Below are 16,669 nucleotides of genomic sequence, written 5' to 3'. Positions count from 1 at the left end.
TTAATGGGCCAGGAGCCAAAGTTTGCCAACCCCTGAAATACAAGGTCGACTTACAAAAGGGTCATACAGTTTTTGCTATTTTTACCTATCCATCTTGGGGGGTCAGCTTATAAATGAAGGGGCTAATGAATGAGTATATATGGTAAGTCATTCAAGATTAGTCTCATTCAGAGTACTCTGTCCAAGAGTTAGTTTTTGAAAAGTATGAAGAAAATTAATGTTCTGTGATTTGAGCAGTTAGCTAATAAAGCAAAATACAGCATCACCATCATTCAGTTAGTGTTAGTGTTACTGTGAAACTGTCAGATTTAAATACTTGAGAGAGAGCTCTTTTGTAACTGTTGCCATGGTAATACCAGGAAGGCAACATGGTAGTTTTCATCTATATCCACGTTCAGCTGAATCCTTTTGTAATCATTTAACTATGAAAAGAAAGTGCCATTCTGTAGCCAGGTTATTTCTCATTTATTACTGCACTAATTAAAAGAGAACAGTAATTAATAATTTCATGGTAAATAAACTGTTTAAATTTTAGATCATCAGATCTATTTGTCATTCCCTTTGTTTTGAATATTCCTGACAGCCATCGGTGGAAAAGATTACCTCTGGAGTTAGTATCTCCTGATATGCTTTCATGTCACTTTCTCTAGTATTCCCTCTGATCAAGGTACAACTCTTTAAAAGTGTGCCTTTGTAATTGTGAAATGACTTGAAATTTTGATATAGAAATGGATTTACCCCCTACTTTGTACTTTATTTCTTTCAGAATGGACAACTATGTAGGACTTTCTAACTATAGATTCAGACATTGTTTTCTAGTTTGTCCTCCTTTTAAAAAAATTAACATTAGATGTGTCCTATTTTTTTTAACCTGAGTATAGTGTTTGGTTAGCTGCCTCATTTGTAGTGCCTGACAATTTCATCTTTGTAGCCTGACAACTAGATATTCTTTTAACTGAGGTGACCGAAGTGCTTATCTTTATTCCTTACACCTGTAACTTTTATTTTTGTCTTGGATATAGAGTAAAGGTGGCATTCTTGCCTTCTCTGTGCCTCCTTTATACATTGTTGTACAGCTGGCTAGAAACATATGTTAATAGCTCAGCAGGCAAAAATAAATATTGATGATCAGTGTTGAGATAGGATGCTGAAATACCAAAGATCTGACCTACAATAGTACAGTAAATTAGTACATTCTTAAACTGTGGCTTACAGACTTGAGTCACTTCAGTCTTCCGAGGCGTTAGCACATACCAGTTATGACATAGACTGTTTTGGAAGATGTTATCTCTGAGTTGCTATCCGTGTAAAATCCGCTTTGGGGTATCTATATCCAGTGAAATTTAAGGGAAGGTACCATAGTCTGAGTTACTGTAATTGTCCTGCTCAATCAACCTGTGGCTAAATATACTGTTCTTTTAAAGGCATAAAATATTTGTACATGACATACATAAAAATGCAGAATTAAGAAAAGCAATGTTTTCTGAGTTGGGCAAATATACTATTGTAGTCATTAAAAACAAAACAAACCCAAACTGAGTTATAGATTCAACTATGCATTAGTATTTACCATTAACAAGAAATCTGAAGGGAATTGGTGTTTTTATATTATCTTCTCCTTTCACTCAAGTTTTCATTTTGATTACTTATGGCTCTAAATTTTTAATTTTATTGCTAGTTTCTCCCACTATTTCATACTGTCATATGTCTGAAGCTTGTGCTGGGTTAGGACACATCAGGAAAATAGATGAGGAGAAAAGAGACCCTTCAGAGTAGGGATTTTTTTTAGCTGCACTTTTACACTTCAGATAAAAGTGCTTAGAATAGTAAGGATACTGGAATATAATGTTTGGTTTAGTATAGATGTATGATATACTCTGAAATATAACTTGTAAAATATGTGAGATTCCATGTTTACCTCCTCACAATATCAGATGGATGTTTAAAGTTTACTAAGGCCTGGTCTCCACTACGTAGGTTGATGTAAGGCAGCTTACGTCAATCTATGGTGTAAGTGCCCTACTACATCAACATAATAAATCCACCTCCATGAGACACATAGGGCTTATGTAAGTGTAGTTACGGCAATGCATTGTCTGTGTAGACACTGTGTGTTACTTACACGGGCAGTTGGCTATCTTGTCAGTTTCAGGTCTCCATGTTGGAGCTTTGAAATTGACAAGAAAGCCTGGAAGCTGGAGCCCTGTTGCAACTGGCTCCCCGATCAGGGAAGCGAGATGCCTGGGCGGCTGCATCTCCCACTCCTGGCAGGGAACTGAGTGGAAGCTGCACTGGCTTTCAGCCCCTCACTCCTGATGAGGATGCACACCACCGGTAGAAGGAAGGCAGCATAAACATCAGCAAATGACTGGCTGTAAATGGACCTAACATAGGTCGACTTAAGTCTGTAGTGTAGACATGCACTGAGAAAATATCATCAGTGCTTGAGGTAGGATGCTGAACTATTTTACCAGCATGTCATCTTCAACCTAGAATCTGAAAGTTGGATGTTTGTGCTATACATAACTGCCATGAAAAACTGAGTTAATAATTTTGAACTTAAGAATATTTTGCTCTTCTGTAGTATCTTCCATTTGAGTCTCAAAAGAATCTTACAGACACTGAATTTCTCCCCAGCACCACTTAAGGCTGGGAAGTATTTTTATTCTTATTTTGCATGTGGAAACTGAGATAGAGAGGTTATGAGACTTGCCCAAGATCACACAGGAAATCTGTCAGAATTGGTCCTGTCTCCCAACCCCGTGCTGTTAGCCATAAGACCTCGTTTTCCCACAGAGAAAGCTATTGATGTTTGAGTTGGAAAAGAACCTATCTCGCTCGCTTAGCTGAAAATGCACAGGGAACAGATATATTGTCAGATGATGGCTGTTTTCAGTAGTTACTTTTTGGATTACTCATAGTTATTTTATATGCATGTCTTTTTAGCTGAGGAAGTTTCATGATTTTTGGCTAACAGTTGATACTTCCCTGCTGATAATCCACTAACCCATTGTTCTCCTCATTTAAGACTGCTTTTAACTGTATTCCCTTCCCTTATATCTACCTGATATTACTGTCATCTTATAGTTTGATTTCATTTGTTCTTTTTCTCATCTTACAAACCAAAAAACAGATAAATGAAAATACTTCCTTTAACATTGGCAATTGAAGTATATATTGAGCTGCAGGTACATGTGTATTGTAGGAACACACCATGGAACAGATTCTTTATCTTTAGGCACAAATGCTCAAACTACTTTTATGAAAAATATCGTTTCTATCCATCTTAGTTTGGAAAGGTGACAATGTAAAACCCAAAACATAGTTCTCTTCTAGTGAAGAGAATATTGTAAGTGAAAATTTATAAACAAAATAATAGAGTAAAGAATTTGTACCATAAATTGCTATTGCATTATTTTAAACATGAACTAAAGCTTCCTTATTTTGTACTAGGGTAAGCAGAAACTAAGTGGTGTCTAACACAACATAGACAAATGGAAAGCAGTTTTTATTTTTTTTAAATGGGACAACATTTTACTATTTCATCCTGTAATAGTCTTTCAGTGTACAAAGCCCCCTTCACTTCTTAAAGTTGGTTCTGAACAAGGGAAAAGAGAACATTGTTCAGAGGCAAAAAAACCTTCGGTAGACTGGCTATCTTGTGTATAGTCCAAATATTTATTTTTATATTTATAAAGTGCCTTCAAGTTACACATAGGCACTAATACAGTTTTTTACAAACTGTGATGAACTCTCAATATAGCTTATAAAACTAAGCAGCTTTTGTGTCTCTCTCTCACACACACACACGCACTCTCTGCACCTGATTGCTAACAAATCCTCTGCCAGTTACAGTGCCAGACTAAACTGATGGATGTTGCAACCTGTCCTAAAATGCTGCCAAATGCTGGCAGACTTTTAAGGAGGAACAAGTTCCAAAGATGAGTCTGTTAGAGGATAACTTACCGCCAAACCCCAGAGTTCAAGTGCCAAGCCACATACAGTTTCACTATTAACCCTTGGATTAAGCCTTCAGCAAGCAGAATTCCAATACAGAGAAGTGTTATGTGCTGTGTATGTCTTTTTCACACTTGTTTAACAATATTCTGGACCAGCTGAAACTTCTGAAGAACTCAAATAAAAAGTACGTTACAGTAGTCCAGCCTGGAAGTGCCAAAGGTATGGCAAAGCACTGAGGTCCTACTCAGAAAGGAATGGCTATATTCTTTGGGTCAACTGTTGATTAGGGAAAGTATCTTGAGCCATTGCTCTTAACTGAACATCAAGGCCCAGTGCTGGATGCATTATGAACCCACGATAGCATATCACATAATTAAGGAACAGCATACATCCTTAATGGAGGGAACAGTCTGCCCCTAACCATCTCTCCAGATGTCTTCCCAGTAGCCAGCAGCATTATTTCCGTCTTGTCTAGCTTTCATCCAGACTGCTGTCTCTGACAAGTATCAACTGGAAAGCAAACTCTTGGATCTGTATTTGAAGGAAAACCAAACATGGGTATCAGCACAGTGGTAAAGCAACAGTCCCAAAGTCTGTTTCCCTCGGTCACCTTCATGTACATGTAGAGGGAATGGCTATGGACGTCATCATTTTTAGAACTAAATGAGATTTATTTCTTAAGTGCAGCTTTCACTTAATCCAAGCGACATACCTGCTCGCCTAGTTCCTGCTGCTCTCTCGGCCAGCAGGTGCAGGGCCTCAGCTGAGCCCAACTCCTTGCGTCTCCTCCTCAGCGGCACCCCCCCCATCTGCATCCTCCCAGGTGGCCGTGGCGGCAGCAGCCGGGGAGCTTGAGAAGAAGAGTGGCCCCTAGGCAAGCAGGGGAGACTCCGAGATGAAAAGGCTGCTGGCACAGCCCGAGTGCTGGAGACTGACAGGTACCTGCCCCTGCCCACTCCCGGCACCACCTGCCCCCAGCACAGTGCCTGTTACCTGCCCCACCAGCCTCAGTGCCCTGCCCCATACTTTCAACCACTCCAAGCTCGCTGTGACACCAGCACCCCTTGGCAAAAGGCCCTCTGATCTTCACAAACAGCCGTCACCACCGGCCTGACAAACTCACTACACCCAGCACGTGTCTTACAGGGCACTTACCCTCAAAGAGGAATGTGGAAGGGATCTACACAAAGCTGATAACTTGTCGAGTGAGATGTGTGCATGGGTAATATTGAAGGAATAATGTATTTACCTTAAAAGTCTGCTTTATAGACTTGGAGTAGAAATTAGTCACCAGGGGATAATGGCCCTTTGGGGCAAGGGGGATTTGTAACCTGGTTGGTGATGCAATGCAAGGCTCAATTGTTTAGCTTTGCACAACAGTAAGACTTTGAATGGGACACCATCAGAAGCAATGGCAAACAATTGAAATGCCTTTAATGGTAAAAAAGAAACATTACAAAGCCCTTACCCGTTCTGACAGGCTGTTTATAATGCTACGTTTACTAGTTTTCAGAGGGCGGGGCACAAGGTGGAAGTTTCTCCTAGTGCGCAAAATATCCTTCCACCAGCCCTGTAAACTAGTTAAGCAATTTTTCGTACAGGCTTGGAAGGAAGAGATTGTTCTGTTTAATACTTTGAAAATGCTCATACCATGTGGTTGTGGTACCATCTGAGTAGTTAAATTGAATATAGAAAGGTGGCGAGATAGAAAACAGCAGGACCTCTAAAATCAAATTACTCATTTTACCCAAGAACGCAGTGTTCCTTGGGAGGAACAGACACAACCACTGTAATTCAGCTTGTTCGTACCTACTAGTACTTGCCTTGTGGTCAGTCATATCAAGGGTTGTAAACAGTATCTGTATGGACTCTGATCTCTTTCCATTATTACCTGAAGATCAACCGAAAAATAAATGCAGTCTCTGTGCCTTACATAGTTTGAAAACCCAGTGCAATAAAGATTAAGGGAAACCAGAGAAGTCTTAAATAATGCAGAAGCTGACTAACCACTACCTTCTGAGGGTATGGCTACACCGGCACTTTACAGCGCTGCAGCTTTTGCGCTCAGGGGTGTAAAAAGTGTAGCCATACCCTGAGTAATCTTCCTGTAAAGGAAGGTTTGAATGACCATAGATATAGGGTATGGCTACACTTGGAATTTCAAAGCGCTGCCGCGGCAGCGCTTTGAAGTGTGTGTGTGGTCGGAGTGGCAGCGCTGGGAGAGAGCTCTCCCAGCGCTGCACGTAAACCACATCCTCTACGGGTGTAGCGTGCAGCGCTGGGAGCTGTGCTCCCAGCGCTGCCGCCCTGATTACACTGATGCTTTACAGCGCTGCATCTTGCAGCGCTCAGGGGGGTGTTTTTTCACACCCCTGAGCACGAAAGTTGCAGCGCTGTAAAGTGCCAGTGTAGCTATAGTCTGTTTTTATTAAAATAAATAATAAAAGTGAATCAAATAATATAACTATTACCCAAATGTTTCAAGAATTTTTTTTTGCCCGAGAAAGGTACTGTTGGAGGTTGCAGAATGATTTTCTACTAACTCAAAGGTTTATGGCTGTATCCTGGCACTGTGAGAACAAATAGTGACTTAGAATATCTAGCATTAGTAGGCAGCAACCTATTGGGAAATGAGTTTTTCCTAAATACACCTCTACCTCAGTATAACGCTGTCCTTGGGAGCCAAAAAATCTTACCGCATTGTAGGTGAAACCGTGTTATATTGAACTTGCTTTGATCCACCGAAATGCACGGCCCCACCCCCCGGAGCACTGCTTTACTGTGTTATATCCAAATTCATGTTATATCTGGTGGCGTTATATCGAGGTAGCAGTGTATGTGCATTGATAGAGTGGAAACCTGTAGATATAATAAATCTATATCTTTACTTGCCACTTTCAGTGGGACACAGGAGTGACTTTCATCACACTTGTGTTCTTTTTATTTTTTTAGACCATCTTACTATCCAGAAATGTCAATTTTGCTAAATTATCAGTTCCCTACCATCTTTGTGGAAAAGGTGATTTTTGGCTTACTTTGCTCAAATGACAATTTTCACTTAGTTAATAGTATTTTTGAGAGGGGAAGGGAACTGCAATCTTTCCCGCAACAAATTGAAGCATTTTTTAAACCAGATCAAAGGTTCTGAGTTTTGCATTTTTCATGCACCTTTAACTGCCTCAAAGAAAGTGAACGCAATAGCAGATATAATGGACTTACATGGTGAGTAATGTATTAGGACTTGGATGTTCTTTGTTACCAAGATTGTGTCATCCTCCGAATATAATTGAGTTTGAAGTAACCATCAATGACTTTTCAATTTAGACTTTACTCTAAGGCCTTGGCTACACTGGTGCTTTACCGCACTGCAACTTTCTCGCTCAGGGGTGTGAAAAAACACACCCCTGAGCGCGGCAAGTTACAGCGCTGCAAAGTGTCAGTGTAAACAGTGCCCCAGCGCTGCAAGCTAATCTCCACGGGGAGGTGCTGGCTCTGCGACCACACTCGCACTTCAAAGCGCTGCCGCGGTAGCGCTTTGGAGTTTTGAGTGTAGCCAAGCCCTAAGCCTCAGTTCACATTACAAGCTGTCACACCACAAAATATCAGCCTTCTAAACTGCGGGTTTTGTTTGTCTTACTGTAGTAAAGTCTGTGCTCAGTACTTTAAAATGTATTAATAGTTTCTTCTCAAATTGTAAATGTCACATTACTAAATTCCTATTGCCTGTGAAACAGCTGTGTAATCACTTTTTAACGTGGTTCTGAAGTTAAGGAAGAAAACTTCTTTGTAAACTTACAGAATGTCCTTAACTTGTCATGGATAATTTTATTTACAACAGTTCTAGACAACAGAATGAAATCATTAATGGCTGAGGAGGAGATACTGTTTTGAATTAGAGCAGTGTGTGTATTTAAAAAAAAATTAATAATTTAGTGTGGAAAATATGCTCAATTATATTTTATTGGCACATAAAATAGCAAGTGTACCACCAAAGTGTGCATGCTTATTATTGCACATTAACACAGAAAAATCCTTGTATACCATCTTTTTTTTCCTCAAATTTGTTTGGAAAACCTCTTGGTTATAGTTTCATAATATTACTATCTTCAAGAATTATACTCTTCTAAAATTAAAAAAATAATTTTCAAACTCCATTATGTCATGAGGGCTTAACTAAAGACTGTCCCATTAAGCTCATCCATTTTCACTGTACATGCTTTCAGCAATATTTACAAATTGCACATGGGATACTTTTATAGAGGGAGTATTGTCCTTTTTAATGCAGTTTACGATGGCGATACCTGCCAGCTTTTTCTTTTGCTACATTGGCACAGGCATTGTGCTTATTTTGTTGTAAGTGGTTCCAGTATTTGATCAGTTCACTAGGCTGGAACTGATGGGAGGTAATTAGGTGGCTATATTTACAGCTGGAATAAGAAACTCGCCAGTGATTGAAGACAAACTCATTGGGTGGGGGCATAGGGTCAATACGCAACTTGGCAAGACAGATCCCCACATATACATCCTCTAAGTGCAAGCGTCTGATGCTTAAAGAGACTTTAAATATCTTTTCTGCCAAATCTCCAGAAAAGACATAACCAGTTCCTGAGCAGAATACAGGGTAACGCTCACTTGGATACAGATCAGGTGGCATATACCACTTGCTATCCTTGTTCCTATTAGGTGCATACCCTCTCATTAGGTAACCTGTAAAATACTTGTGCCTTGAAGGCAGTTCTGGCTTCAGAAGCTTATGTATTAAATACTCAGTATTGACAAACATATCACTATCAGTTTTCATAACATAGGGAACATTTGGACAGTAGGTGGCAACCCAGTTCATTCCCATAAGAGTTTTAATGGTTAAGTTATAATAAGTGTCTAAATATTCTTGTTGAATAACATCATGGTATTGTCTGCTTTCCTCCAGTATGGCACGTTGGAGGTATCCATTTAGTTTAATGCTTAAGCCCAGCAAAAAAATGCGAACAATTTGGATACCCGGTGCCAGGCTTTCATTACCCCATGTTTGCCGAATAGCTTGTCTAGCTTCCACTTGGCCTGGTTCTGCAGCTATGAGTAGTATTAGAAAAGGACTCTTCTCCTGGCATTTTTCGGGCTCATTTATTATATACTTAAAATGATATGAAGTTGGATGTCCAGTACCTTTCTCATTGTAAATACTTCCATTGGCACTGAGTGTGTTCTCTAAACCAGTTACTCCTTGTGGTGACAGGTCAGTGTTGTTGGAATTAGTAACTATCTGAGGCCTAAGAGTCTGAGGGACTGTATCCTTCCAAATATTCCTCAGAGAGCTGTGGTTTGTTTCACTTTTTGTAGACCTAAATTCTCGAATAGTGTAAGCCACAGGATTTTCTTTGAATCCAGCCCTGCCTGGCAGCCAGTCATGATGATTAAAGAACAGAAACATAGCAAAAAGAAATACGAGAGAAAGCAGACCAATAAGATGGGTACGAAACAGAGACCTTTTGGTATTCCACGTCATTTTTGCAAAACAGCAGTGTCGTCTTCTCCACTGAAGCATGTTGTACATATCCAACAATGGGATGTGAGATAATGGTTGAACGAAATGCTTTTTCCTTTCCTTTTGAATCCACTGCTATTCTTTGGTATTCATCTTCTGTTATATTCACATTGAGTAATTCTGTGCAAAAGGGTCACCCTGCTGCATAGGTGAAAAAATAACAAGCTTTTACAATTCACCTTAAGATCAGGTTTTTATAATATAAAGTTACAGCGAGAAACAAGTAGCAAATACAATTTCAATTTTTCTATAAAATATTAGTCTCAGTGTAATTATCTGAACAGAAAGTTGAATTCCACACTAAAAGGCAAACTTAATTTTTTTAGGTTAAAATGTACTTTACAAATTAGGATTTGGGAAAAGTGTAGCGCTTTACAAATTACAAAAAAGCTTTTGCTTTATATGGGTGGCGTATCTTAGATACTAATGATTTGTCTTTTCCTTCCCACTGTGCAATAAAAGGTAGCTTGTTCAACTCTGGACAAGAAAGTCTGAGGCTGACTTAAATCAGCTCTATGTATAGTGAATGTAAAACTGTTCTACAATTCTTGAGAAAGGCCAAGTGAAAAGGCCTTGATACCAGATGGGAAGGTTTCTTGGCGTTAATTAAAATTGATTTCACATGCAGTGGGTAGTATGGCTGTCACAGTCAGAGGCCCTTTTTGTAAAATGGTCATGTTTGGGTAGTGGGACAGACGGTGCAAAGTTGATTATAGCAGAGTTCTGTTAGTCACAGTACACTGCTTGGCCTGTTTCCATTGGCCCCTACTGTGTTCAGAAACTCAGTGAGAAGTTGCACCTGTCAACATTAATTTTCGGGGTCCAGTAACCTCACTACAATTGTTAGATAGCAACAAATTGATAAAATGCATTAGTTTGTCTTTGACTCACCTTTAACCTTTAGTTCCACAGTGAGGAGTTGGAGAGAACATTTTCCTTACCTGAATCTTCTGTGGTTAATTTTTAAAATTAAACATTTAATCTACTGTAGTGATGGAGAGTTCAGGAAGTAAAATTACATAGTAATTTCTCAATTTTTTTATAGTAAACCACGGATTATTTTTGATGCTTTTCTTGTTTTTAAAGTAACTAACTCGTGTGCTTCTGTTAAAATATTACAGTGAAGACAAAATTATACTAGCAGCTGCAACTATAGAAAATTTGCTAACGTAGCTTTACAGCATGACTTCCCATCTCCTCATAAATTTATTTTGAGATTCAAGAGCAGAGTCAATATGGCAGCTTCATGATGCTGCATATTAAAAGCTGATCACATCATCTCATAAATGGGCCTTTCATTGCACAGTACAAATTTGTTCATGATTTTCAATTTGCTCTAATTTATTTCTAGACTCCAGGGTTTTGAGTTGGGGAAAAAAAAAACCTCCTATCTCGTAGGAGTCCCATGGAAAACACTTCTTTTATGTAAATGTGGAGTTTATTTAATTACTTTGCTATCTTCCAAAGCCAATATTTGGATTAATTCTTCATTTTTAAAAAAGGTAGTGACATGTTACATGGATAATTAGAAGATTTAAACTGTAAAGATGTAATTTGAAAGGTTGGCACAGAGATAATTTATTAAATCATGCCATGGTTAGAGATTAAAAATCTTTACTTACTCCCCCCCCTTTATGTTTGTATGCACATATAGCCTACAAGACTGTGCCCAAAACATGTAGAAAAATAAAAATTCTAAAAAAAATTCTACGTAAAGCTTTTAAAATGACCATATGTCAGACTAAATTTAAACTGAAAAAATGAATAGATCTTTCTGCAGAGGACAGCTTATTCAGAATATTTGGATACAGTGCTGAAAGTATTATTTTACTGAATGAAAGCTATAGTTTGTCTATCTTATTAACCTCCACTAGGAGGAGCAAGTAAGTGGAGATTTTAACCATGATGTGCAACAAAGTAAATGTATCAGAAAAGGCCATATAGTTCCAGAATTCTGCTTCTGAAACGGTAAAATATTTGCTTAGTGATATATTAAACCCTTCTATATGAAGATTTTCTATTATTGTATGCAGTGCCTAAACCCACTGAGTTGAAGTAGTTTTGTCTGAAGTTGAAATTGTTTATTGGCTTATATTGTTTATTTGATACTGACCTGCCTCTAGAACTATTTTAGAATGTGGATAACTTATACCTGTAACATGGAGGTTAAAGTTATAAGTGATTTTTATTTAATTTGAGAACTAACCTGAAATTGTCTGTGTGGGAGGAAATAAATCCCTAAGGTTTTAATTTTGAACTGATCTGCCTATTCATGAACTTCTGTGTGTGTGCGTGCATTTGAGAGAAATGTATAATGCTGACAATGAGTTTTATTTGAAAAATCAGTGGTTTGTTTTAAATTTATATAAAAGCAAATATAACAGTCTTACTTCAAATGTCTGTTCAGCCAACAGCTCTCAGTGCAATGAATATTTAATATCAGCTTCTGATCGTGGGGATATATTTGGTAAAAAATTGTTATTCCATTTCTTATGCATGTAGGCTCTTGTAGATTTCAGAAGGATAATACACAGAATTTCTTGAGAAGTTGAATAAAGGATAGCAACTGCAGTTCAATTTAACTTTGTAGCCACACTGAATTATTCCATTATCACAACTTCCTCTTATTAAATGCAAAAGATTTCAGTGATTTTGAGGTTGGTAGCTGTAACTATTAAGTTATATTTTAATGTAACTTTTTGCTGTGCACCCATTTTTAGTTGGTGGAACTTGAAAGTATCTACGAATATTTCATGTGCAAATATGTAGAACGAGCTTCTGGAAACTTGTTTTCAATTAATTTTCGCAATAAAATATTATAGGAATAGAGGATTTTAAAAGCTAAAGCTTATTTAGAATCTTTATGCTTATGTGGTCTGTTTAAAGTTCTTAATATGTTAAGCCTATCGTCAGCTCAAAACTTCATAAAAATGAGGTGATTTCTTCAAATGTTTCTTGATTTTCATGTATTTTAATAAAACTGTATATTCAAAAATTGTATAATTTCTTGTGTTTTAAAAAATGTCTGTTCACTAGGCTTGTGGAAATATTTACTGAAAGACTAAATTAAAACTTGATGTCTTCGTTATGTCATTTGTAATTATGGTTCAAAATATTTTAAAATGTATGAAGGAAATTAAGAATTTTATCTCTAAGTATAATAATAATTGTCCTTTTTTGGGGGAAAAAGTATGACCGATTATATTACCTAATAAAAATAGCCTAATGTTTAACAAACTGTGAAAAGTTGGCAGTATACATTATGACAAGCATTAATGGTTTTGTTTCATGCCACTTGACTGTTTTATTAGGTAGAGTATTATCAAACACTTGTTCAGTCAGTAATATTAAGCTGTATTTTTTAAATAGCGTAGAATTAACACATCCTGTGTTACTGGTAAGTGGGACTGAACCTACCCAGGGAGTTGAATAGTCACCTTGTCCTTTGAATGCTATAGTATGCAGCTGTGCATTTTAAGCATGTTATTATAAAAGCTCTATTTGTTTCTCAACACTTGAATGTGCAGTGATTGATGTATTGTGAATAGACAAAGTTAGACTGTAGAATGCCTCTTGAATGTTTTATTTTTGTCTTTGCTCCCCTTGTTTCAGCTCCTTCTATTTCTAGTAGTGCTCAATAATTATGGCTCTGCAGATTGAAGCGTTAGTTTCAGCTCTGCATTTATACATCCTGGATTTTCTTATTTTGATTAGCACTGTGGGCAAACCCTTAGTTAGAGGGAGAAGTTGAGAAGGCAGCCTGAGAATTGATATGCTGGTGGTAAATAGCAGCAGGGTTTAAGCACATTATTCAGGGCGTAATATCTATGTTGACATATTAACTACATTAATCCGTTGCACAAAATGGACTATGCTCAAACTGATGTTTGTTTTCTGCTAGTTAAAATCCAATAACTTTAAATAATTAAATTCACAAAATTAACTATTTATCATTCATTGGAACATCTGCTGAGGTTATTTCTCTCACCCCACCCCCCAGTGAATTTTTACAAAATTAAAGTTTTGGACAAATTTAACATGAGTTACGTTTTGTTAAGGTGCCGCTCAGTATTCAAGTTACATCATCTTGCTACATCTTTTGTTAAATTAGACATGCAGACTTTGTCCAGAGTTGCATTAGTTTTATACGTTAGAATTGCCTGGGACAAAGAGAGCACTTTTTTATATATTACGCTTTAATCATTTATTATGTTTTATTGATAGATTTTGCAGATAAGGATGTTCACTCTGTAGCTCTGATTGTTATAGATTCAGGTCTTTTATTTTTATTGTGATAGTAACGTGAGATTCCTGTCTGTTTTTTATCAATAAAGTATTTTAAGATTACCGAGCTTAAACAATAGATAGAAATGATTTTCAATCAATTTATCATGGTGCCTTTTTATAGTTCCAGTTAAACAATCAATGTGTTACATATTAAGCAGATAACTTGTAATGATGGCATGATGTAAATTACATGCTCACCATGATACCAGTGTATTAAGGTTTCCTTTGGAGATCTTAGTGGAGCCTGATACTTCTTGTAAAATGTGGTGGTTAATTGTACTGCTGGTAGATTAAATCATGTCCATTCTTTTGCTTGCTTTTTTAATCTTAAATTAGGCATGCTGATATTTAATCTGATGACGTTTTGCTTGTGTTTAAGAGCAGTATATAGAAAATGCATGAAGGATTGAAGGTACGGCTTAACTAATGTAATTTGACTGCATGGTCTGTTTTGATGGTTCAGGACATGCAACGTGTGTCACACATAACCGTTTTACCAGGGCTTTAAGATTACTTCAGATAAGGATTAAATCTGACCTGGTTTGAGAGGATGGTTAAATGATTTTTTTAAAACGAGGTTCTTAAGTTTAATTTCTCAAATACAATAACCACACATAGCTACATTATCCCCTTAATCCCTCTTCCCTACCCTTAACCCTCAGTTGACCATGAGAAACATATTTCATAACTAAGAAGTAAAGCAGTAGTGACATTTGTTCTCTGTTGTGTGGGTGCTGGGGGGGAGGAATTGCTGGAGTTCTTTCACTGTTCATGGAAATGTTATCTCTGGGAATTATAGGTTGACAGTGATCTATACCTATAGGATGCAAAGGTAATAGACGAATGAATGTCTCACACATGGTTTGGACATACCTTCCTTGGTTAGGCCATTTACGTTGAGAGGATTATGCCTGCTGAAAATAGTTTCGGCACACCATCACTTCAGCAAAAAAGATGCTATCGAACATGCGCACATCCCCCGAACGTCTGCTTCCTGCGATTGCTTTTCACGATATCCAATCTGTCCATCTGTCTGCTCGTTGCTGTGTTACCTTCCTTGCTTATAAGTGTCCATTTCTTGGGGTCTTTTGTTCATCTTTCAAATGAAAGAACAGTAGCTCTTGCTTGTGTTCCAAGGAGGGTTGTCTGTTCCTGACAATTGATGCATTGAAGCTTTTACATCTGGTATTTCCCTTGTCGGACAATGCAGTGCTGTATTCTCTTCTCAGTATCCATATTTCTAGCGATAATGTTAAGCAGCAAGTGCTAGAATGTAGTGGTTCAGTTGCATTCAGTAATGAGATTTCTCTCTCCCTCCTCCTCTTCCTTCCTTCCTTCCTTCCTCCCTCCTTTGTTGCTAGGCAGTAACTGAAAAGGTTTTGAGCAATTTTAACTAAGGGTTTTGGTCTGTAAAATCCATTCCATAGTTCTTCAGCTGCTGCACAGGCAGGCAGCAGTTTAAATGTGGGCTTTGACAGATGCCGTCTTCTGACAGAGCAGAATTTAACGTCATTGCTTGGCTGACTCACACGTGATTGTTTGCATTAATTTTGACTAAATCCTAAGGCAACCAGAAAACTTACAAGTTTTTACTTCTATTTGATAAATGATACATATTCAGTTCAAGCGCAGTGATGAGTGAAAATGGGATAATTAAGTGAATGATTAAGTTTGTTTTTCAAATTGTATTCCCTTATCTTTGGTGCCATAACTTACAATTCACTAATGTTTTTTAATGTTAGACATTCCATTTCCGTTCTGAATATACTTCTGAAGAGGATAAGAGCTATACACCTTTAAATATACTAGCTTGGGTTAACCTCTTCACTGCTCTGTGAACATGCCTGGTTATTCTGTGTAAAATAGGACCTAGTCCTACTATATTATAATATTAAAATAAAAATAGAATGACCCTACCTTTGTTTCCTACACTCATGACTGCTCATGTGGAAACTCTTCTTCATGATCTTAGTTTAGTCAAAGCAGCTGGCAGCAGCTAATATACAAACACCAAGGCATTCAGCCTTTAGTGGTTTCCTTCATTGGTAAAGGTCACAAGGTTCAGCACTGCAGAAATAGGGGAGGGGAACTGAATGACTGTAAGAGACCCTGATATTTTTATAAATTTTATTCTTTTGATGTCTACAGTATGTAATTTGTCTTGATATTCTTAATACAACCTGTATTAAATTTTCTTTTCTCTCATTTCAGCAACCTGATCTTTTATGGCATAGTATCATAGTAAATTCTGTGGTATATGCAGTACATAAGCAAAAACACCAAAGATTTTACCCAGTTACAGGGAACACAGTTGTACTGAAGAATGAATATTTGAGTATTTATCCATCTTGTCCTTTGGAAATGGTCCAGTGATTTTTCATTTCTGCAGCTCTTCTAATTGGACGAGCCATTGACTAAGATTGAGAATTTCTTCATTGGACTACCATATCATATGCTATCTCTGATTTCTGTAGTGCACTGGGCAAGTACCTGCTGTATTGGAAATTAAGTAACAATTCGTACTTGCCCAGGTGCAGTCAACGTAGTTTACTTTTCCAGTCTCATGTTCTGATAACTTACAAAAATTATTTAATCAGATATATACCTTTTTTACGAAAATATCAATGTATAAAAGTTCATCATGTTAATTAGAATGACCTTTTTTCAGTCTATGTATTTCCAGTCCTAATTACAATTTGTGTAAACTCTATTACCCTCTTTGAGGTACTATATACAGTAACTCCTCGCTTAACGTTATAGTTATGTTCCTGAAAAATGCTACTTTAAGCAAAACAATGTTAAGCAAATCCAATTTCCCCATAAGAATTAACATAAATGGGGGTGGTGAGGTTGGGGGTTAGATTCCAGGGAATTTTT

At 37.4% G+C, this 16,669-nt stretch overlaps 2 protein-coding genes across 4 annotated transcripts in view; one reads left to right on the top strand and one right to left on the bottom strand.

Annotated features, from left to right (window-relative positions):
- The window catches only part of CDC73 (cell division cycle 73), a 174,379-nt gene that overhangs the window by 76,948 nt on the left and 80,762 nt on the right, over positions 1 to 16,669 (top strand). The gene's annotated exons all lie outside the window — the stretch shown is intronic.
- LOC116831220 (beta-1,3-galactosyltransferase 2) lies at positions 6,898 to 15,065 on the bottom strand. The gene is made up of 2 exons (XM_032791046.2): positions 14,666 to 15,065; positions 6,898 to 9,646 (listed from the first exon to the last, which is right to left on the bottom strand). The coding sequence occupies exon 2, from the start codon at positions 9,512 to 9,514 to the stop codon at positions 8,237 to 8,239; it is 1,278 nt and encodes a 425-aa protein (XP_032646937.1). The 5' UTR covers positions 9,515 to 9,646; positions 14,666 to 15,065; the 3' UTR covers positions 6,898 to 8,236.

This window comes from Chelonoidis abingdonii, chromosome 7, assembly GCF_003597395.2.
Source record: "Chelonoidis abingdonii isolate Lonesome George chromosome 7, CheloAbing_2.0, whole genome shotgun sequence".
Classification (NCBI taxonomy): Eukaryota; Metazoa; Chordata; order Testudines; family Testudinidae; genus Chelonoidis; species Chelonoidis abingdonii.
The sequence above is the reverse complement of the archived record's forward strand: the minus strand, read 5'-3'. Positions and strand labels throughout refer to the sequence as shown.